We start from the raw sequence: 24,408 nt of genomic DNA, 5'->3' as shown, positions 1-24,408 counted from the left end.
GGAACTCCTGCAGTGATGTCCTGGGGTTGAGATGATTGGCGTCCAACAAACACAATCGTCTTCCTTTGAGCTAAGTATGACTCCAAACAGTGCAGATTTTCCCATTGATTCCTGTTGACTTCAATTTTACTGGGGCGGGGGAGGGTGCTCTTTGATGCCACACTTGCTCAAATGCTGCCTCGATGTCAAGGACACTCACTTTCACCCACCTCAGGAATTCAGCTCTTGTCTATGTTAAGACCAAGCTGGAATAAAGTCTGGAGCCAAATGGTCCTGGTGAAACCCAAATTGAGCATCAGTAAGCAGGTTATAAGTTGTTTGAAGCTTTTCATGTTGAGAGTGGTAATGTTAACACAGGCTATTGGTGAGTAAGTGCCTCTTGATAGCGCTGACAGTGACACGCTTCCATCACTTTGCTGATGATTGAGAGTAGACTAATGGAACAGTAATTGGCCAGATTGGTTATGTCCTGTTTTTGTAAAGGGTAGGTCAAGTCTAAAGAACATAAAATAATTTCAGGAAGTAACTAAAGTAGTAGGCAGGGGAATGTTTATGGCTGAGGTTTATGTGGACTTCCCGAAGGCATTCAGTAAGGTCCCACATGAGAGACTGTGAGCTAAAATTAAAGTTCATGGAATTGAAGGAAAATTATTGCTCTGGTTCAGAGATTGGTGAGGTGGTAGTAGACAGAGTATGTACTCGAACTGGAAGGAATTGATTTGTGGTGTCCCAGAAGGATCTGTGCTGGGGCCTCAACTATTCACTGTATTAATTAATGACTTAGATAACACAATAGAGGACTACTTATCTAAGTTTGTGACGACACAAAGCTTGGTGCCATAGTAAGTGGTATAGAAAGGGGCATAATATAACAAAGTGGCATTGACAAATAAAATGATTGGGCAAAACTGTCGCAGATGGAGTGGTGAAAAACTAGGAACAGTGGATCGCCAAAGATATTTCGGGGTCCATGTAAACCGATCACTAAAATCTAGTGGTTAGGTACAAAAAAGGCTAATGAAGTGTTATCCTTTAGATCTAGAAGGCCAGAATTTAAAGGGAGGAAGTTTTGCTAAGCTATACAAAGCCTTAATACGAGCACATTTGGAGTACTGTGTATTGTACACCACACCTTAGAACGGATAAGTGGCCTTGGAAGGAGTGCAGTGTGGATTCACTGGAATGTTACCTGGGCTCCAAGGGTTAAATTATGAGGAGCGATTATATAAACTAGGCTTTCATTCCCTGGAATATTGAAAGTTAAGTGGTGAATTGATTGAAGTTTTTAAGATTTGAAATGGAATTAATAGGGTAGAGAGAAAGAAACTTTTTCTGCTTGTGGGGGGTGTCTAAGTCTAAGACAAGGGGATATAACCCTAAAATCAGAGACATACTGTTCAGGAGAGAAGTTAGGAAACACTTCTTCACATATAGGACAGTGGAAGTGTGGAACTCTCCCACAGAAAACAGTGAATGCTAGCTCAATTAATAATTTTAAATCTGAGATTGATAGATTTTTGCTAGCTAAGGGTATAAAGGGAAATGGAGTAAAGGCGATGAATGAAGTTAGGATACAGCTCAGCTGAGATCTCATTGAATGGCCTACATTGTTCCTATGTTCCTAATGAAGCAAATGCGTGGCCATCTGACCTTGCCCATTTCCTATATACACAGACAGCCGCAAGAACCCAATGTTCCAAAGGTACTGCAGGTGCAGCATGAAGTTTAGTTGTTCTTTTTCAGATATAAGATACTAGCTCAGCAACAATTCATTGGGCTTCAGGTGATCTCTCATCCTTATATTTACTTTATAAGCTTCATTGCATCTCTGAAGACTGACTCACCTTTGCCTGGGGTCTTGGACAGTGATCCAGAACGGCTTCTAATTTTTAGCTTTATTTGGAACTCAAGTAAAGTGTTTCAACCCTGACAATGAGTAATGTATTAGACGCTGTCCTTTCACCTCTGGAGTGGGGTCTTTGATTGAGATAGGGGTGTACAGTTTATTAGATCTTGAACTTTTGCCTCTGGAATGGGATTTCTCATCAAGAAATGGTGGTGTAGTGTGTTAGAAGCTTTCTTTTCACTTCTGAGGCATGGGTTATATTCTCCACCATTTCCCCCTCTGTTTGTGTTGTTGCTATTGATTTTTAGAAACATTTGGAGTTTCTGTCACGTAACAATGTGAGATATTAATTTACAATTCAAAGATTTATAGCACAGAAGGAACTCATTCAACCCTTTGTGACTTTGATGGAATAATGAAAAACAATTTGCACTGCCCTGTTGTTTCCCCATAACTTCTTCGACTTCAAACATTTGTTCACTTTTCTCTTAATCATTTGCCACTATTCTCCAACCAGAGGAAGTGGTGTTTCCCTGTTCAGTCCATCAAGAACCCAAGATCTTCTCTTAGCCTTCTGTACTCCAGTGCAAATATCCCAATGTCCCAGTTCTCTCCTCATGACTATAGTTTCCTATGCAAGGCACCATCCTGGTGAATCTACACTAAACTTTCTCAATGGCTTTCTCTAATGAAGTTCCTAAAACTGCACACATTACTCCAACTAAGCCCTAAACAATGTTTTGTACAAATTTACCAATACTTCTTTACTGTTGTAGAGTTATAGAGAGATACAGCACTGAAACAGGCCCTTTGGCCCACCGAGTCTGTGCTGACCATCAACCACCCATTTATACTAATCCTATATTAATCCCATATTCCCTACCATTCACCTACCTACACTAGGGGCAATTTACAATGGCCAATTTACCTATCAACCTGCAAGTCTTTGGCGGTGGGAGGAAACCGGAGCACCTGGTGGAAACCCGCACGGTCACAGGGAGAACTTGCAAATTCCACACAGGCAGTACCCAGAACCAAACCCGGGTTGCTGGAGCTGTGAGGCTGCAGCGCTAACCACAGTGCCGCCCTACTTTTTACTCTTAACAAAGCCCAAAATGTCACTGGCCTTTTTATGATTTAATCTACTAGTATTTGCTTTTCCTCAGGCATAACGGTCAGAAAAGGGCTTCCCAGGACTTCTCGCATTCCTGGGACAGGCCTACCTGGGATTGCTCTACAATAACAACTTCTACTTAAATAACCCCTTTTAGTAGTAAAGTGTCCTAAGGTGCTTAAAGGAGCTTTATCAAACAGATTTTGACACGGAACCACATAAGGAGATATTTGTCAAAGAGGTAGGTTTTAAGCAGCATCCTGAAGGCGGAGTGAGGGGTAGAGCGGTGGAGAGGTTTAGGGAGGGAATTCCAGAGCTTAGGACCTAACCAGCTGAAGGCATGGATGCCAATGGTGTAGTGAAGAAAATCAGGGATGTGCAAAAGGACAGAAATTGGAGGAAGGCAGAGGTCTCAGTGTGTTCAAAGCCTGGAGGAGGTTCCAGAAGTAGGGAGGAGGCCGTGGAGGGACTTTAAAACAAAGATGATAATTTTTAAATCAAGGCATTACCAGACTGGGAGCCAATGTAAGTCAAGTTATTAGCCTGGGACAGGAAATATCAGTGTTTCTGGGCTCAAACAGGAGCAGCCCACTTCAGAGGATTGGAGACACAGGAAATCACCTTTAATTTATTGAGACCCAATTCTTTTTTTTTCAGTTATCTCTAACAATATTTTTACATCCTTCTCTAGAGCATCTATATTCTTAATTCCGCCATCATTTCTCAGAAATCAGTGAAATATTTATTTAATATCTCCTCCATACTGTCATCCCTCCAAAACTAGAATTCCACTTTCACCCCTGAGCAGTTCTATTCTTTCACTTTTAATATGCTTATAAAAGCCATTAATCGTTCCTTAATATTATCTCCTACCCCCTAGCTCTTTTTCTTATTCCCTTTTAGTCCTTTTGATTTTTTTTTCACCTCCTCACTACATTCTTGTATTCCTCTTAGGTATTGTTAGTGTTCCTTTTAAGTTCAGGTTTCATTTTGATCTTGATAAATCCATGGAACGATATCCTTTGATGCACCCCCTTTTTCCCTGATACAGATATATAATTTATACTTTATTCCTCTCATATTTAAAGACTCCCACTCTTGAACGGTTGCCCTGTTAGCTAACTATGCTATTGTCGCTGTTCCCCAAGTATGCTCCAATCTCAGCAACTGTTTTTGTCCCACGTCGTTTCCCGGAACTAAATCAAAATTTGCCAATACCACCAAACGTGGAGGAATTGCAAACAGTGAGGATGATATGAACTGCCTGCAACAGGACATAGATAGGCTAGCAGAATGGGCAGACAAGTGGCAGATGGAATTTAATACAGACAAGTGTGAGGTAATGCAGTTTGGCAGAAGTCATAGAGTCATAGAGTTATACAGCACAGAAACAGGCCCTTCGGCCCATCATGTCTGTGCTAGCCATCAAGCACCTATCTATTCTAATCCCATTTTCCAGCACTTGGCCCGTAGCCTTGTATGCTATGGTGTTTCAAGTGCTCATCTGAATACTTCTTAAAAGTTGTGAGGGTTCCTGCCTCTACCACCCCTTCAGGCAGTGTGTTCCAGATTCCAACCAACTACTGGGTGAAAAACATTTTTCCTCAAATCCCCTCTAAACCTCCTGCGCCTTATCTTAAATCTATGCTCCCTGATTATTGATCCCTCTGCCAAGGGAAAAAGTTTCTTCCTATCTATCCTATCAATGCCCCTCATAATTTTGTATAGCTCAATCAGGTCCCCCCTCAGCCTTCTCTGCTCTTTGGTGAACAACCCTAGCCTATCCAGTCTCTCTCCATAGCTGAAATGCTCCAGCCCAGGCAACATCCTGGTGAATCTCCTCTGCACCCTCTCCAGTGAAATCATATCCTTCCTATAGTGTGGCGACCAGAACTGTACACAGTACTCCAGCTGTGGCCTAACTAGCGTTTTATACAGATCCATCATAACCTCCCTACTCTTATATTCTATGCCTTGGCTAATAAAGGCAAGTATCCCATATGCCTTCCTAACCACCTTATCAACCTGTGCTGCTGCCTTCAGTGATCTATGGACAGGTACACCAAGGTCCCTCTGACCCTATGTACTTCCTAGGGTCCTACCATCCTCTGTAATTCCCTTGCCTTGTTAGTCCTCCCAAAATGCATCACCTCACACTTCTCAGGATTAAATTCCATTTGCCACTGCTCCGCCCATCTTACCAGCCCATCTATATCATCCTGTAATCTAAGGCTTTCCTCTTCACTATTTACGACACTTACTGCGAACTTACTGATCATACCTCCTATATTCACGTCTAAATCATTAATGTACACTACAACCAGCAAGGGTCCCAGCACCAATCCCTGTGGTACACCACTGGTCACAGGCTTCCACTCACAAAAACAACCCTTGACCATCACCCTCTGCCTCCTGCCACTGAGCCAATTTTGGATCCAATCTGCCAATTTGCCCTGGATCCCATGGGCTCTTACCTTCTTAACCAATCTCCCATGCAGGACCTTATCAAAAGCCTTACTGAAATCCATGCAGACTACATTAACCGCCTTACCCTCATCTACACATCTAGTCACCTCCTCGAAAAATTCAATCAAGTTTGTTAGACACGATCTCCCCCGACAAAGCCATGCTGGCTATCCCTGATTAATCCCTGCCTCTCCAAGTGGAGATTAATCCTATCCCTCAGAATTTTTTCCAGTAGTTTCCCTACTACTGATGTTAGACTCACTGGCCTGCAATTACCTAGTTTATCCCTGCTACCCTTCTTGAATAATGGTACCACATTCGCTGTCATCCAGTCCTCTGGTACCTCTCCTGTCACCAGAGAGGATTTGAAAATTTGTGTCAGAGCCCCTGCTATCTCCTCCCTTGCCTCACATAACAGCCTGGGATACATCTAATCTGGGCCTGGGGATTTATCCACTTTTAAGCCCGCTAAAACAGCTAATACTTCCTCCCTTTCAATGCTAATTTGTTCACGTATATCACAATCCCCCTACCTGATCTCTACACCTACATCGTCCCTCTCCATAGTGAACACAGATGAAAAGTAATCATTTAAAACCTCACCTATGTCCTCTGGCTCCACACACAGATTGCCACTTTGGTCACTAATGGGCCCTACTCTTTCCCTGGTTATCCTCTTGCCCTTAATATACTTAGAAAACACCTTGGGATTTTCCTTTATCTTGCCTGCCAGTGTTTTTTCATGTCCCCGCTTCGCTCTCCTAATTACTTTTTTAAGTACTCCCCTACACTTTCTATACTGCTCTAGGGCCTCCGCTGTTTTCAGCGCTTTGAGTCTGCCATAAGCCTCCTTTTTTTCCCTTATCCAATCCTCTATATCCCTTGACATCCAGGGTTCCCTGGACTTTTTGGTCCTACCCTTCACCTTTACAGGAACTTGTTGGCCCTGAACCCTCACTATTTCCATTTTGAATGACTCCCACTGGTCTGATGTAGACTTTGGTACAAGTAGCTGCTCCCAATGCACTTTGGCCAGATCCTGTTTTATCATATTGAAATTGGCCTTCCCCCAATTCAGTATTTTTATTTCCGTTCCACGTTGTCCTTTTCCATAACTACCTTAAATCTTACTGAGTTATGGTCACTATCCCCGAAATGCACCTGACACTTCTATCATTTGTCCGGCTTCATTCCCTAGGATTAGGTCCAGTACCATACTCTTGTAGGACTTTCTATGTGCTGGCTCAAAAAGCTCTCCTGTATGCATTTTAAGAATTCCGCCCCCTTTAAGCCTTTTGCACTAAGACTATCCCAATTGATATTGGGGAAGTTGAAATCCCCTCCTATTATTACCCTATTATTTTTACACCTCTCTGAGATTTGCCTACATATCTGCTCCTCTATCTCTCCCTGACTGTTTGGAGGCCTGTAGTACACTCCCAGCCAAGTGATTGCCCCCTTTTTGTTTTTATGTTCTACCCATAGGGCATCATTTGAGGAACCTTCTAAGATATCATCCCTCCTTGCTGCAGTAATTGACTCCTTTATCAACAGTGCAATGCCACCTCCTCTTTTACACCCTCCCCTGTCACGCCTGAAGATTCTATACCCTGGAATACTGAGCTGCCAGTCCTAGCCTTCTCTCAACCATGTCTCTGTGATAGCAATAATATCATATTCCCATGTGTTAATCAAAGCCCTCAATTCATCTGCCTTACTAGTAAGACTCCTTATGTTAAATTAGATGCAATCCAGCCTTGCATTATTCGCTTGTGCCTTAACAGGTCTACATTTGCTCTGCCTTCAAGACTGACTCAGTTTCTCTTCTATATTTAACTGTGCGTCACCCCTTACTCTACCTTGACTCTATCTCATCCCCCTGCCAAATTAGTTTAAATCCCCCAACAGCATTAGCAAACCTCCCAGCAAGGATGTTGGTCCCGTTCCGGTTCAGGTGCAACCCATCCAACTTGTACAGGTCCCACCTTTGCCAGACACAGACCCAGTGATCCAGGAAACTAAAGCCCTCCCTCCTGCACCATCTCTTCAGCCACGCATTCATCTGCTCTATCCTCCTATTCCTATACTCACTATCACATGACACCAGGAGTAATCCAGAGATTACAACCTTTGAGGTCCTGCTTTTTAATCTGCTATCTATCTCCCTAAATTTTTGTTGGAGGACCTCATCCCTCTTTCTATCTGTGTCGTTGGCATCGGTCTGTACCACAACTGTTCTCCCTCCCCCTTCAGAACGTCCTGCAGCTGCTCCGTGACATCCATGATCCTAGCACCAGGGAGGCAACATACCATCCTGGAGTCACGTTTGCGGCCACAAAAAAGCCTAAATGTAGCCCTTACGATAGAATCCCCTATCACCATAGCTCTCCCACTCTTCTTCCTTCCCTCCTGTGCAGCTGAGCCACCCATGGTGCCATGAACTTGGCTCTTGCTGAGCCATCTTTCCCAACAATATCCAAAGCGGTATATCTGTTAGAGAGGGGGATGGCCACAGTGTACTCCTGTCTTCCTCTACTCTGCCTGGTGGTCACCCATTCCCTTCCTGCCTTTGCAGCATTTGTCTGCGGTGTGACCACCTCGCTAAACGTGCTATCCAAGACGTTCTCAGCATCGCAGATGCTCCACACTGAATCCACCTGCAGCTCTAGCTCTGTAATGCGGGTAGCCAGTAGCTGCAGATGGATACACTTCCTGCACACATGGTCGTCAGGGACACTGGAAGCGTCCCTGATTTCCCACATAACGCAGGAGGAGCATATCATGGGTGCGAGCTCTCCTGTCATGACATACCTTTAGATTACTTAGTTAGAAGGGATAGGGTGAGGCAATACAAACTTAATGATGCAGTTCTGAAGAGTGTGCAGGAACAAAGGGACCTTGGGGTGCATGTGCATCGATCTTTGAAGGAGGCAGGACATATTGAGAGAGTGGTTAGCAAAGCATATGGGATCTCAGGCTTCATAAGTAAAGGCATAGAGTAAAGGCCTGCTCGGGTCTGCAAATCAGACCTGACCTGAGCCCAACAGAACCCCATCTGGCCCCGAGCCCGACCCGGCCCGAGTCCTTCCATTTTTTCCCGTGCCCGACCTGACCCGACCATCAGTTAACCTACCTTCTGTTTTTCACTTTATTCCTTACCTGCACAAGCTTAAAATAACTGTAACAAAACCACGTTTAAAGTGCAAAAAGTAAATTAACATTAAAGTCACTTACCTGAGCTGGTGATAGAGCTTGTCCAATCCGGCCCAACCCGAACCGAGCCCGAATACCAGACTCGGAAGTGTGACCCGACCCGACCCAAACCCGACACGACGTCGGGTCCTGTCGGGTTTGGGTCGGGAGCAGGCCTTTAGCATAGAGTACAAAAGTAGGGAAGTTATGCTGAACCTTTATAAATTTCTGGTTAGGCCACAACTAGAGTATTGCATCCTGTTCTGGTCACCACACTTTAGGAAAGATGTGACGGTCCTTGAGAGGGTGCAGAGGAGATTTACCTGAATGGTTCCAGAGATGATGGATTTTATTTACAAAGTTAGATTGGAAAGGCTGGGGTTGTTTTCCCTGGAAAAAAGGAAATTAAGGGGAGATTTGATAGAGGTGTACAAGATTATGAGACTCTTCGATCAGTTAGACGAGGAGAAACTGTTCCAATTATGGCACAAGGACTAGGGACACAAATTGAAGGTTTTGGGTAAGAGATGCAGGGGGAATGTGTGGAAGAACTTTTTTTATGCGGTGAGAGGTAATGACCTGGAATTCGCTGCCTATGAAGGTAGTGAAAGCAGAGACAATCAATGATTTCAGAAGGAAATTGGATGGGCACTTGAAGGAAATAAACTTGCAGGGATATGGGGATCAAGTTGGGGAATGAGACTGACTTGGATTGCTCCTTGGAGAGCTGGTATAGACTTGATGGGCCGAAGAGCCTCCTTATATGCCGCAAATAATTCTATGACTCTATAAATCAGGTAATAATTTTTCCCTGTTGGACGAGAAACATACTCATCTAAGAAGCAGCTTTGGATGCATTCTAAAAAATATTCCCTATTTTGACTACATACATCACAGCCTATTTTTCGGATGAGATGTTAAACCAAGGCCCCTGTCTGCCCTGTCTGATGGGAGTAAAAGATCCCATGGCAGTATTGGAAGAGCAGGGGGGCTTATCCTGGTTTCCTGGCCAACATTTATCCCAACATCACTACAACAGATGGTCTGATCTCTTATTTCTTTGCTGTTTGTGGGATCTTGCTGTGTACAAATTGCCTCATTTTCCTACTTTACAAAAGTGACTACACTTCAAATGTACTTCATTAGCTGAAAAGCACTTTGGGAGATCTTGAGATTAGGAAAGGCGCTATAGAAATGCAAGCCTCTTCCTTCCTTTCTTTTATCTTGGGACAATTTGAATCATCTAACGATGTTGCATTAGGAATTATACAAATTGTTTGTGGATGCACAGGCAGTGCAAGAAATGAGATGGTGATGCTCTAAATGAAACACATTTAATTCCAAAGCAGTTTGAACAACTTGCAGTCACTGATGAACCTGGGTGTATTTGCAAGAGGAATCCAGAAAACAAATGGACTCAGAAACACAACATAATGCGCCTTCTGAAAGAGACGGCGCAGAAGATCCCTGGCTTTCCTCTTCCATGAAGCTCGCAGTCAACCTATGGCCAATTCACAAATACGAAGGAGGCATCACAATGATACACTCCACTCCTCCTGACACAATTAACCACCTGAATGTAAAACTATAGTTGTTGTTCTACATCTACACTTACATCAGCTATAAGATAAAGAGAGATTAATAAATATGGTGCAAAGCTGAGGCCCCAGTACAGATCCCTGTGGAACACTATTCAGCCAATCAGAGAATGTACCCTTTATCCCTTCTTTCTAATGTTACATATCATTACATTCAGTGATGAAAAGTAAGAAACACCTCTCACCTTTGCCGAGATACAACTACTCTCCATTTGTTGTATTGAGCTTGAGAGGGCTGAGTACATTCTCAGACTCTGCTTTAAGTGCTATTGTGAGTTCTGGATACAAAACCTGGTTACAAGGAAATCATTCCATTCCTTGGCAGTCACTCACTCAGAACTAAAGATAAATCCAACTTGTCAAAGCTGCAGACAGTGAGGTCTGTACTCTTCCCCTGGTCGAACTGGTTTTTCCCATTTTTGCGCCAAGGTGGCAGTTACTAGATTTTGAGTATAACATATTCTACCGCAGAACACCAACAGCCTGAATTAAACTTTGCAGGCAGAAGCGGAGGGAGGACAGGATTACGACTTTCAGAGAGGACTGCTCAGTGATTGCTACAATTGCTCATGAAAATCTTCTGTACCATTTTAGCACACGGTCTATCTTTGACAGCAGTGCCTTAATTCTTTTCTTTCCCACCTTGAAATAAAAGACTATTCCTTTAATCCAGTACCTAGCCTAGAACTTGAAAATACATCAGTCCTCTTTACTCTCACAGGACAGTGGTTAGCACCGCAGCCTCACAGCTCCAATGACCCGTGTTCGGTTCTGGGTACTGCCTGTGCGGAGTTTGCAAGTTCTCCCTGTGACCCTGTGGGTTTCCGCCGGGTGCTCCGGTTTCCTCCCACAGCCAAAGACTTGCAGGTTGATAGGTAAATTGGCCATTATAAATTGCCCCTAGTGTAGGTAGGTGGTAGGAGAATGGTGGGGATGTGGTAGGGAATATGGGATTAATGTAGGATTAGTATAAATGGGTGGTTGTTGGTTGGCACAGACTTGGTGGGCCGAAGAGCCTGTTTCAGTGTTGTAAATAAATACATAATAAATAAGTGCCAACCACCATTATCTAACAGGAAATCCAGCAGCAAATGAATACACCCTTTCCTGTATAATTCCAACCTTCTTGAATAACACATAGTGCACCTTCTATTTTAATACAACACAGTGGACACAGGCCAAACCATTTATTTTTTAACACCATACCTTCCCTGAGTGTTTAAACGAGTGTTCATCTCTTCTAAAGCATCTCCAAGATGCAACCCAAGACCCAGTTTCTCTAGAGGTGGTTGGCTGCTCATGTTTAACAAAAGGATCATGGGATTTACATGGCTTTCCTCTCAGCTGTCTCTTGACAGGAAGTTGTTTTTGGTTGCTGTAATATTACTTGTTCCTTTTGTCCCTCCGCGACACCCTGGTCCACACCTCCATTACCCCCACCACCTCGTCCCCTTCCCACGGCATCTTCCCCTGCAATCGCAGGAGGTGTAATACCTGCCCATTTACCTCCTCTCTCCTCACTATCCCAGGCCCCAAACACTCCTTTCAGGGGAAGCAGCGATTTACTTGTACTTCTTTCAATGTAGTATACTGTATTTGCTGCTCACAATGTGGTCTCCTCTACACTGGGGAGACCAAATGCAGACTGGGTGACTGCTTTGTGGAACACCTCCGCTCAGTCCGAAAGCATGACCCCGAGCTTCCGGTTGCTTACCATTTCAACACTCCCCCCTGCTCTCATGCTCGCATCTCTGTCCTGGGATTGCTGCAGTGTTCCAGTGAACATCAACGCAAGCTCGAGGAACAGCATCTCATTTACCAATTAGGCACACTACAGCCTGCCGGACTGAACATTGAGTTCAATAATTTCAGAGCATGACGGGCCCCCCATTTTACTTTTATTTTTAGTTCTTTCTTTTTTATTTTTATTTTGTTTATCTTATTTCATCTTAGTTTGTTCAGTTTGCTTACCCTCTGTTTTTTTTTCATGTTTGTACTTGCGCCTGTTCAGTTTTCAGTCCGTTAACACCCTATCTGTACGAATGCTTTGTCTTTCAACACACCATTAACATATTGTTTGCCTTTGCTCCATGACCTTCTGGTCGGTTACTCTCTGTGACCTTGTCCTATCTACACCTTCTCTTTTGTTATCTCTTGCCCCACCCCCACTTTACTTGCTTAAAACCTTTTACATTTCTAATATTTGCCAGTTCTGAAGAAGGGTCACTGACCTGAAACGTTAACTCTGCTTCTCTCTCCACAGATGCTGCCAGACCTGCTGAGTATTTCCAGCATTTCTTGTTTTTATTCCTGGTACATGTTGCTGTCCTGAGAGACGACAGAGTCCCCACTGATCTGTGGAATGGCTAGTCTCACCGCGGCTATCAGATCCCGAGAGTCCGGAGTCAGCGACTGCTATGGTCTGGAAGCTGGTACACAGGATGCTGTCTATTCTTTTCCCTATTGCCACCAGACCTACAATCTGTGCTTCCATGGAGGCACAGGCACCCACTGCTCTCTGGCTCTTCTTATGCAGCACAAGCTCTATTAAAGTCTGTGATGAAGAAAATAACTTCAATAATATTGCTGCAAATGAGGGCTGCAGACTGCAGGGTCACACCTGTCAGTTGCTGCTCATCCTTGGAGACTGAACTCAGAGCCTGCATTTAGATACAACTTTCCTCAAACCTCTTTCTTTTCAGGCAAGTACCCATGAGTCTGGGTCCCACAAGTCTGAAGCTATGGGCAGTCTTCCCCTCAGACTCCACTGGGAATGTAGCACATCCTTTGTATTCCTCCAGTTCCCTCACATTCTGTGAATCGCCTTGTGCCACTTCCTCATGAACACTATCTATTTTCACCCACCCGACCCGGGTGTAAGTATTTGAGCTGGTCCACATGAATGAAGAAGCAAGTGATGGTAGGGGTAAATTCAAAGGGATTGGGGAAAAAGAAGACTGGGCAGGAGGTGTCTGCAGGAACCCATTGGTGTGCTTGAGTCTTCATCTTCATCATCCTCTTTCTCATCATCATGATCATCATAGTTCAGAAGGAAGTAGTTGTCTCTCTGTGTCCACTCCTCCTCATCATCATCATTACCATCTTTCTCTTGTGTCTCTGCTGCTGTGCTGAATTTGGAGATAAGACGGATCGAAGATAATAATAGAAGAGCATTAGCCCCTTGGGACGAAGGAGACAGAGAAGGAGTGGAAACTTGTGGCTGCGTGCTTCTGCGCAAGTGACAATGTAGATGTTCAATCACTAAACCTGGTGGCAGGATCACACCCTGACTTCACCATCTCCTACAGGAAAAGCAGAGTGCCTCTCTCTATGAGCTCCATGGCCTGATCCTCATAGGGTCTGAGATGTTTCATATTGGGGATGCAATTGTGGAATGTCTGTTAAGTTACATGATACAGGTGAAGTAAGAGATATTGTGATGTCACCCTATCATGTGGAAAAAGGGATCTTAGAGTTGTGCATGCAAGTAATTGTGCTGAGGGGAGGTAGATAGCCATGCTATAAGGTGAGCAAGTTAGTCCCCCAATTAACCAGAGGTCATTGTGGGGGGGTTAGTGTACAGCTGTTACTTTTAGAGGGTGTAGAGTGTGCTGGCGCCCGAGGATAAAAAGGGAGAGTAACCAGTGGGCTGACCCACAAAATTCTGGTGCAAACAGCTCTTCATGCCATTGGAAGGAGCAACTCATTTTTCATTGGCACAAATACGGTGCAACTCACTGCATTTTGAAGCTTTAATCTTTAGCACCTCCACAGCAAAGCCTGGACTCCAGGCAGTAAACCCTGGTGCATACATGAGCACAAACAGGAACGCTTACAGTAATGCACTTTCGCATATGCTGACGAAAGGAGCAGTGTGATGGTGCAAAATCAGTAGGACAGGCCTAGGTGACCAGGGACTGGAGTAGGTTCTGAGTAGATTAGACAGGTCAGGGTGGGGGGTGGGGGGGTAAGGGGCTGAGTCCAAGGTTAGATTTCGGGATCCAGTGATTGGATGAAACAGCAAATTACCGCTTAAAGCAGGTGCCTGTTTAATGAGTGGACAGTATCTGTTTTCAGCTGTACCTGGCTACCTGTCGGGCATTCCTGCTGTTCACACTTCAGCACGAGCAATTACTGGACCAAGCCTCGCTTGGCTGCCCTGCATGGCTGCCTTACAATGCTGCTTTATTGTTTGGAAATCTCATGCTTGGTAAAAGTCTTCATCCTGTCGCAAGCCATGCAATAAAAGCCGGAGTATGGAAAGGAGTGTTGGCTCACAAATACCTGTCAGCAGATTCGCAGAGTGCTGTAGGGGAGGGGCCACTGAGATTTATAAAAGGAAAGTTTGTGTCCAAATGAGTTTTATATGTGCTCAGTGACAGTGTGAGAAAGAAGAAACCACATTGTAAGGTAAGTGAAACATTTTATGTGACTTCCCTTTGGAGGGGAATAGAAAAGTTCTCAATTGTGAGTAATGTGCCAGAGATTTAATAGGTAAGTATTCAACCCATTTATGCTTCACTTACTTTTAGTGTGGTACTCACTGCTCCCCGCGAGTGTGGCGCTCACTGCTCCCCACGCGAGTGTGGCACTCACTGCTCCCTACGAGTGTAACGCTCACTGCTCCCTACGAGTGTAACGCTCACTGCTCCCCACGAGTGTGGCACTCACTGCTCCCTGCGACTGTGGCATGTGTTGTTCCCCACGAGTGTGGCACATTCTGCTCTACTCCCTCTGAGGTGCTTTGTTGATTTAATATTTCTATATCAAATATCTTTCACCTTTAGGGGCGGAACAGTGGCGCAGTGGTTAACACCGCAGCCTCACAGCTCCAGCGACCCAGGTTCAGTTCTGGGTACTGTCTGTGCAGAGTTTGCAAGTTCTTCCTGTGACTACGTGGGTTTCCGTCAGGTGTTCCTCCCACAGCCAAAGACTTGCAGGTTCATAGGTAAATTGGACATTGTAAATTTCCCCAGTGTAGGTAGGTAGGTGGTAGGAGAATGGTAGGGATGTGGTAGGGAATATGGGATTAATGTAGGATTAGTAGTGGTTGTTGGTCGGGACAGACTCGGTAGGCCGAAGGGCCTGTTTCAGTGCTGTATTTCTAAAGAAAAATCTGCAAAGAATTATCTGTGAATTCAGCACGTGCCATTTCATGGCACTATGTTGTTTATATTCTGAGTTCTGTCAGTAGTGAACACAGCACCACTCTCAGCACAGCCTGAGGGAAGACTATGTTTCATGCAGTGCCCAACCCAGGCACCTTTGAACAGGTTATCTGAGCCGAGGAAAGGGAGATTGAAGTTTTCTGCTCCTGTCCTCTGCAGGCTGTGCCCAATGTTGGTTTGCAAAGCAATGCTGTTAATATTCATAGGAACAACAGCTAGTGATAGTGCCATGAGGTACCACAAACTGAGTGACATAACAGTAAGGCTATCACCACCTGCAGCCCCCCAGCACAGCAGCCTTGGGGTCTTAACAATGCTGCTGGGAGGTGCAGACTCCTCACAGTAAAGAAGTGAGAGGAAAGCGTTCACCAGGCAGTTGCAGTGAGACAGCAGGTCTCCTCCTTACCCTGTCTGCAGGGCTATGATGTGCACCACAGCAATTGAGATAATAGTGTAACAATGTGGAGAGTCTGGGAGTGATCCTGTCTGCTGCAGAACGTGAAAGTTGTCTTTCTCCATCTAGTGGTTGCTCGCTGTGGATCCACACCTGGGGGAAGAATGAGGTTCCAGGTACTCACCTTAGTCCTGATGGTGGCCTGCTTCTCTTTGAGCAACTCTCAAGGTGAGTGCACACATGTTAACTGCTACTCAAGAGGATTCCCTCTTCAATGGAATGAGGAGGGCCTAGTCTTTTCACTGGTGGTGTGAAGATGCCAACAACTGTTGTGCATCTGGAGCAACTACCTCGAGGCTAAGACTTTCTGCTTGGCAACTGCTGAAATGCCCGTCAGTGGAGTGTAGAGATTTATTGAATACTGCGGTTAAGGGCAGTAGTTGAGAGTCTGATATTTCATCCTGCTGTAATAATGGAGAAAGGGTAGTTTTCTCTGCTGCTGTTGGGGAATGCTCAATTCCCAGCAAAGAAGAAATTGTGGTTTATGTCAGGTGTCTGTACCAATGCGCCGGCCTAGGATTTCTTGGGGCACGCTCAGAGGGTAGTTTGAGCCTGTGCATGCCTGGTTGTTGGCAGGTAAATTAGACAGGAGCAGAGGTTCCATGCCCTTCTGCTTGTGGTGATGCCAAATAGAGGTGTGCCCCAGAAAGCTGGCAGTGCAGCTTGTGCTGGGACCTGTGGAGGTCTTGGGATTGTCACAGGTTAGTAAACTCCTCCTTCCCAGCATAATCTTCCGGACTTGGGTCTTTGTGGCTTCTGTTCTTCAGCCCAGCCGTGTTGCTGGCCCTGTTGCTGGCCCTGTTCCTGGTCGGGTCCTGTTGCTGGCTGTGCTCTGTTGCTGACTGGGCTCTATTGTGGTTTCTGTTGCTGGCTGGGCTCTGTTATGGCCCAGTTGCTGGCTGGCTTTGTTGTGGGCCCTGTTGCTGACCAGATCCTGTCATTGGCCCTGGGTCGTGTTGCAGGTCAGGTCCCATTGCTGCCCTGGCATGAGTGCACCTATTGGGTTCTCAAACCTACTGTTCTCACCTCTATTTCCACAAGGCCCTGCTGGGGGAGCCTTTTTTCCCCCAAAATATACTTTATTCATAAAAATCTGTAAAAAAATACATTACAAAACAGTTCAAAACAGTTCCAAGTTGAAATTCCAGAAAGTGCAAAAGAAATCAGTTTTCTTCGATATGGAACGTGAGTTGCTTCACAACCCTTCCATTCCATTTTACCTACAATGTACATTTGCATTACACAGCAAAACCATATTTTAGTGTATACTGTCCGAGGGGTATCCTATGGATCCAGCCCCTCAGTTCACTATGGTGGGGGGACCTTACACAGTGGTCTTTCCCCATTGAGCCTTTGCTGCGGATGCCCCAAGCTTTAGTGTGTCCCACAGCACGTAGTCCTGGACCTTGGAATGTGCCAGTCTGCAACACTCGGTCGTGGACAACACTTTGCACTGGAAGACCAGCAGGTTTCAGGCAGACCAAAGAGCGTCTTTCACTGAATTGATGGTCCTCCAGCAGCAGTTGATGTTTATCTTGATGTGTGTCCCTGGAACAGTCCGTAGAGCACAGACTCCTGTTTTACGGAGCTGCTCGGGATGAACCTCGACAAAAACCCACTACATCTCTTTCCACACCTGCTTTGCAAAGGCACATTCCAGAAGGAGATGGGCAACAGTCTCTTCCCCACCACAGCCACCTCGAGGGCAGCGTGCAGAGGGGGTGAGATTCTGGGCGTGCAGGAAGGATCTGACGGGGAGGGCCCTTCTCACCAGCACCCAAGCTAGTCTTGGTGCTTGTTTGCAAGTTCTGTTGATGAGGCATTCTGCCAAATGACTTTGGCAGTCTGCTTGGGGAACCATCTGACAGGATCCACCATCTCCTTATCCCGTAGGGCCTTGAGGACATTCCATGCAGACCACTGCCTGATGGATTGGTGGTCAAGGGTGTTTTTCCGCAGAAATTTTTCTACGAAGGATAGGTGGTACAGCACAGTCCACCTGGATGGAGCGTTCCGCGGCAATGTGACCAGACCCATCCTTTGCAGTTTATGGTGTACCCTGGCTACTCGCTCCTTCCGGATTTTGGCACACGCCCCGACCCTTCCAAGCCATATTCCCAGCACCTTCAGGTAGTCTGACCTGACGGTGAAGAAGACAAAGAATCAGTCGGCATGGAGGTAGGTTACACCTGCTTGGCACCTGTCAGGGGACCTAGATTGGACAAAGTGTTCCCTGCCATCAGTTCACATGATAGTGCTAGAGGTTAAGAAGATCTGAATCTTTTGCTTAGGTTTTTCTTTTATTTGTCTGTGGGATGTGGGTGTCTCTGGCTAGGCCAGCATTTATTGCCCATCCCTTATTGCCCTCGAGTGGCTTGCTAGGCAATTTCAAAGGGCATTTTTAAGAGTCAACCACACTGCTGTGGGTCTGCAGCCACATGTAGGCCAGACCAGGTAAGGACGGCAGATTTCCTTCCCTAAAAGACATTAGATGGGTTTTTACAACAATCAACAATGGTTTCATGGTCATCATTAGACTAACTCCAAATGATTGTGTGACTCAATGATAATGTTACATTTAAAGAAAAACACTTTTTATTTCCAGTTTTCTTCCCTAGGGTTGCCAACTCTAATTGGACATCTTCCTGCAGGTTTCATCACATGACCTCCCTCGTCCAACTGCCCTGCCTGGTCAAACAGCCTTTGTTCCTTCATTGCCAACATTTCTGATTGGTGTAGGGGATGGTGGGAAGGGGTGAACTTTGTGGGGGTGGGGGTAAGTTCAGGTGCACAAAGTATTTCGGGGGCGGGGAGAGGGCAAGGAATGAAGTAATGAAATATATGGTTATTGGGGGAGGGGGAGGTGGGAGAGGGGCTGGAAACATTTATTTGATTTTTTCAAATCTATTTTAACTAACTATCCCTTTAAAGATTTAAATTGAGATGTAGAGCTCGAAGCTCTTTAAAAATGGTGTCGGTGCCTGCGCAATGGACGCCGTTGCTGGGGACAGACCGCCCACCTTTTCCACGTCATCAGGGGTGGGGAGGGCAGACTGCCCCGGCCGTTTAAATGAGCCGCTGCTTTTAATATTGCGGAGGCTCCGCAAAACTCAGCCCGCATGTACGGGCCTCCATTGGTTCTGACCACCAACATAAATTTCAGCCCACAATGCATGTTAAACGCCTGAGTTGCCAATCCTATTCTCTTCCAAAAGCCCTGCCTTATTTGTGCTGTGATACAATTCCATGTGCCAGCAGCCTCCCATTTCCCCACAATTCTTGTGTGAGTCTAGATAGCTAGTGTGGGCAAGCTATTTAACGAGGTAAAGCATCACGGCCCTGGCAAGTCTGAACTTGTCCTCATCCGCCATCCACCTTCCAGCAAGGCTCACTGACAGTGATCAGGATCAAAGTCCTAGCTGGTTCTCCTCTTCCTTTGCCCAGCAGCACTGCACTGGGTGCATCTCCTCAACTGTTGCTCCAACTACCAACAGGTAACTCAGCTCTAGCACAAACCTGGTTTAAAAACAATAGTAACTGTTTCAAAGTGGAAGTCCAGCTGTGAGAAATGTTGAGGAATTAGTTAAGATACAGATAGTTTGATTGGGATGTAACCTGAATTGTGTTGTGTTGTGTAGTGGCAGGGTTTGAGCAACTGTTGGACACTTTGATTCCAGACAATGTGGGATTTTAAAAACAAATTAAATCTCCCACTTTGCCTCGTCTTAAATTATCACAACAATCAATTGCACTAGACAAGGTGACTTATTCAAGTTTAAATCCCTCCACTTTGCTCTTTTTATCTATTCACTTTGCTTCAAGAGCACAGCGTTGTAAGTAGCTCGTGCTGCCAGTCATTCTGAGTTGATTGTACAATAATGGTGACAAGCAGGGAATGAGGGGCAGGGTTTCAGGTTCACATATGAAGGAAGGTTACTGGCTTTGTACACCAGAGAGGTGGCAGCAACTGTGAAAACTATCCTGGCACGGCTCACCATCATCAGGCGAAAGGGAGGACGTGTCATATCAGGAGGAAAAATACAGGGAAGTAAACAAAAATTGGAGGAAGCGGTATAATCACATTAAGCAGAAGCATGCTGTGTTGCCATTGGGAATGGAGAGTGGCGGGAAACTCAAGCTGACCTTTAAAGGCAGAAGCTGTTGTTCTTATTTGACTGAATGACATCCTTTATTTCTTAACAGCAATCTCGTTTGAAGACTGCTGCTTGACATATCGCCACATAAAATACCCCAGGAGAGTCCAGAAACGAATCATCACTTTCCGAGAGCAGAACACAGGTGCAGGCTGCAACTTACATGCTATAGTGTAAGTACAAAACCACCTGTATGTAGGACAATGCCCAGCTCTGTGCACACTCACCGTGTGACAATGCCCAGCTCTGTGCACACTCACCGTGTGACAATGCCCAGCTCTGTGCACACTCACTGTGTGACAATGCCCAGCTCTGTGCACACTCACCGTGTGACAATGCCCAGCTCTGTGCACACTCACCGTGTGACAATGCCCAGCTCTGTGCACACTCACTGTGTGACAATGCCCAGCTCTGTGCACACTCACCGTGTGACAATGCCCAGCTCTGTGCACACTCACCGTGTGACAATGCCCAGCTCTGTGCACACTCACCGTGTGACAATGCCCAGCTCTGTGCACATTCACCGTGTGACAGTGCCCAGCTCCCCGCACACTCACTGTGTGACAGTGCCCAGCTCCCCGCACACTCACCATGTGACAATGCCCAGCTCTGTGCAAATTCACCGTGTGACAGTGCCCAGCTCCCCGCACACTCACTGTGTGACAGTGCCCAGTTCCCCGCACATTCACCATGTGACAGTGCCCAAATGGAATAGTGTAGGTCAGATGGTTTCACAGGTCGGCGCAACATCGAGGGCCGAAGGGCCTGTACTGCGCTGTAATGTTCTAATTCTAATTCACCGTGTGACAGTGCCCAGCTCTGTGCACATTCACCCTGTGACTGTGCCCAGCTCCCCGCACACTCACCCTGTGACAGTGCCCAGCTCCCCGCACACTCACCCTGTGACAGTGCCCAGCTCCCCGCACACTCACTGTGTGACAGTGCCCAGCTCCCCGCACACTCACCCTGTGACAGTGCCCAGCTCCCCGCACACTCACTGTGTGACAGTGCCCAGCTCCCCGCACACTCACTGTGTGACAGTGCCCAGCTCCCCGCACACTCACCCTGTGACAGTGCCCAGCTCCCCGCACCCACAGTGTGACAGTGCCCAGCTCCCCGCCCTCACAGTGTGACAGTGCCCAGCTCCCCGCACACTCACACTGTGACAGTGCCCAGCTCCCCACACCCACAGTGTGACAGGGCCCAGCTCCCCGCACACTCACCCTGTGACAGGGCCCAGCTCCCCGCCCTCACCCTGTGACAGTGCCCAGCTCCCCGCACCCACAGTGTGACAGTGCCCAGCTCTCCGCACACTCACCCTGTGACAGTGCCCAGCTTCCCGCCCCCACAGTGTGACAGTGCCCAGCTCCCCGCACACTCACCCTGTGACAGTGCCCAGCTTCCCGCCCCCACGGTGTGACAGTGCCCAGCTCCCCACACACTCACCCTGTGACAGTTCCCAGCTCCCCGCACTCACAGTGTGACAGTGCCCAGTTCCCCACACACTCACTGGTGCACGGTTCCCTGCACACTTAGAGAAGTATATTTTTCACTTTTAGCTTTTATTTTCCTAAACCTGTATGAATACACTTTTAAAAAACACTACAAATCTTTTTGGTGGCGAAGTAGTGACAAAATTTGGAAACATGACAAGCCCCCATGACAGATCATTGCCCCAGTGTCAGAGTGTGACTCCCTCCCCAGTGTCAGAGTGTGACCCCTCCCCCCCACCCCCCCCAACCACCAGACTTCAGTTCTATGCTACAACCTTTCAATTTTTCTCCATTTCTGCAGCCTTGAGTTGAAGAGTGCGACCATTTGTGTGAACCCAAATGAGAAGTGGGTCAAAGACTACATCAATCCAACTACTATGAAAAAGAATGAAAAAGGCAAAACACGATGCTTGGATCATCTTAAACGCTGCAGACATAGGCAGAAGGTAAGTGGCATCGAGCACAGGAGATAGGCTAGAGCATAAGTGGTGTTAATCCAGCTCACTGACTGTGGAACTCAGTAATTCCACCTGCCCAGCACCCTGTGTTACTGTCTGGATCTCAAGTGGTGACTGGCAGTGGACATGTAGTCTCAGGACCTGCTGCCAGTCAATGGGAAACATGGTTCCATGGATGTGCCATCCTGGAATCAATGAAAAGATGGCCAATATAAAAGGCCCTAGTAAATCTTCTAGGCAATGACCTGGATTGTGAATGAGTGTGGGGCTGAATTCCCAGTGGAGCGAGGTGGGGATTTTGTGGGGCAGAGGGGTGTATTCTGACCCAAGTGCCAGAAAGTCCTGCTGGTCATCTATGGCACTGATCTGCTGCCATTACTTTGGGTCAACCTGCGGTCACCTGATATCTTGACTGCCTGTCCATGCCATCGAGGGCACTCTAGGCCACTCACCAGCCCCTAGGTTAATAGCAAAATGAAAACTGATAGGGACTGTGTTCCTTTTCTAACTGTTAAATTCATATGGAGTAGATCCCAATAGGAGTTGCTGCTCCTTCCACCATTGTGTTCTGAGGATGGTATAGCAACTGTCTGAAAATTAACTCGCCTTACATTTTTCAGTATTAACCAAGCTCTGAGCAGCTATGACCCTCTCCAACCTGAGGCTGCTTCATCTCAGCAACCCAACTTTGTATAGAGGCTAAAGTGGATTGTATATGGCTGGAGAGCATTCGACACTTACACCAGCTGAAACACAACTCGGATACCCCGCCACCCCCCCCCCCCCCACCATTCCCCGACTGGAGAGGACTATACAAGAGAGGCGCTGTCAGGACATGGACACCACATCACCAACTATACTATTACCATTGAACCATTACAGACTTCAATCATTAAATCAGCAATGCTACCATTATGTTTAACTGCAAACCGCTTCACTGTGATTGCTTGGCTGCACGTTGTTATTCTGCATAATGTTATTTTTACTTTTGTTAGCTGATTGATCTGTACTGTTCAAATCAACAGATTTCAATCAACAAATTGAAATTTTTGACAAGTTAGGGAGATAGCAGACACAAATCAAATGGCAGTGGCATCCAAAAAGAAAGAAGAAAGACTTGCATTTTGTCCATAGGAAGAGACATAGGAATAGCAGCAGGCTATTCAACCCCTCCAGCCACCCAATTAAGATCGTGGCTGATCTAGTCCAGCAAACAAATGGTGAAAACAGGTATTAAATAGGTGATGTGCTAAAAGACGTGTTTGAAAATCTGGATTTAGCACACAATTTTGGTCCTATTTGTTGATTACTATAATTTGAACTTGCCTGGAACTGGTAAACGGACACCTGCAGGTTTAGCACTCCGATGCTGATTGGACACAGTTTACATGGAGCAGCATCTGTGAGCTCCTCACATCCACTTCCACTGAAAGTGTGGAGTGCTCAGGCTGGAACACAGCAGCACGTTTCACGATTGCTCAGGGACAGAGGGAGAGGGCACACAACTTCCTGAACATGACACTGCAGGTCCTGGTGTAGGAAGTCGAGAAGAGGAGGGATGTCCTGTACCCACAGTGGGGATGGACGCCACCCTCGCCCTCCTGTCCCTCCCTCCTGCTGCTGCTCTGCTTGGCCTCATGTCCTCCTCCCATTTGTCATCCAGACCGAGGAGGACCCTTAGCAAAGCGCCCATGACCTTTCTCCTGATGACTCCTAGAAAGGTGGAATTGCACAGCACTTACTCTTTTTTAGGTGAATGTCCCTGAAAGTCTCCTGATGCGTTTCAGGAATTCTCTTCACAGCTCAAGCAGCAATGTGCATGAAATGTCAACGTCCCCCCAACTTTTTTTTTGCCGTGCATGGCCTATTTATTTAAGTGTGCGGTACTTAAAAATTTTTTGGTGGGGCCATGTGATATCTTAAAGAGGACGACTTGTGTGCGGCCTATGCGGTAACTTCTAGGTTGCTCTACAACCACGCAGCTTAGAAAGAACTTTAGTGAGTATCCCTTTAAGTGGTGAGTATCCCTTTAAGTAGTGCTTGAAATCCACATCAACACGAGTTTACTCCCAAACAACTGGTCGCTGTTAGGAGAGGGCATTAATTGAAGTGCTCGCTACCAAAATGTCATGCAGCCTCTTTAATGAGTGCTAGCAGGCATTTTAAGTGGCAGTCAACCCCTTAATGAGTCTCTGGGTGGCCTCACACAGGCTACAGCTTTTTTCCCAAGATGGCTTATTGCATTAAACATGGGCTAAACTAGCGTTTCCACTCAAGACCCCCACCTTGGCCACCTTCAAGGACCATTAGTGCCTGAACATGCTGAAAGTAGCCCCCACAATATTTCAGGTTTTTAATTGGTTGTATTTCGATTTGTGGGGATGTCATCTGCCTCAGTGTCTGAGAGGGCTTCCCGAGAGGAGCATCTTCATGACTACAACCACGACAACAATTACCGACTCAGC

General features: G+C 46.3%; 1 protein-coding gene across 1 annotated transcript; it reads left to right on the top strand.

The window, feature by feature from the left end:
• On the top strand, positions 1-22,641 carry ccl25a (chemokine (C-C motif) ligand 25a). Its single transcript, XM_068015837.1, has 4 exons — positions 1-74; positions 20,042-20,165; positions 21,787-21,931; positions 22,564-22,641. The coding sequence occupies exons 1-4, from the start codon at positions 32-34 to the stop codon at positions 22,567-22,569; spliced, it is 318 nt and encodes a 105-aa protein (XP_067871938.1). The 5' UTR covers positions 1-31; the 3' UTR covers positions 22,570-22,641.
• Positions 22,642-24,408: the final 1,767 nt, after the last annotated feature.

Source organism: Heterodontus francisci, chromosome 36, assembly GCF_036365525.1.
Source record: "Heterodontus francisci isolate sHetFra1 chromosome 36, sHetFra1.hap1, whole genome shotgun sequence".
Classification (NCBI taxonomy): Eukaryota; Metazoa; Chordata; class Chondrichthyes; order Heterodontiformes; family Heterodontidae; genus Heterodontus; species Heterodontus francisci.
This window is presented reverse-complemented; position numbering and strand designations above follow the sequence as displayed.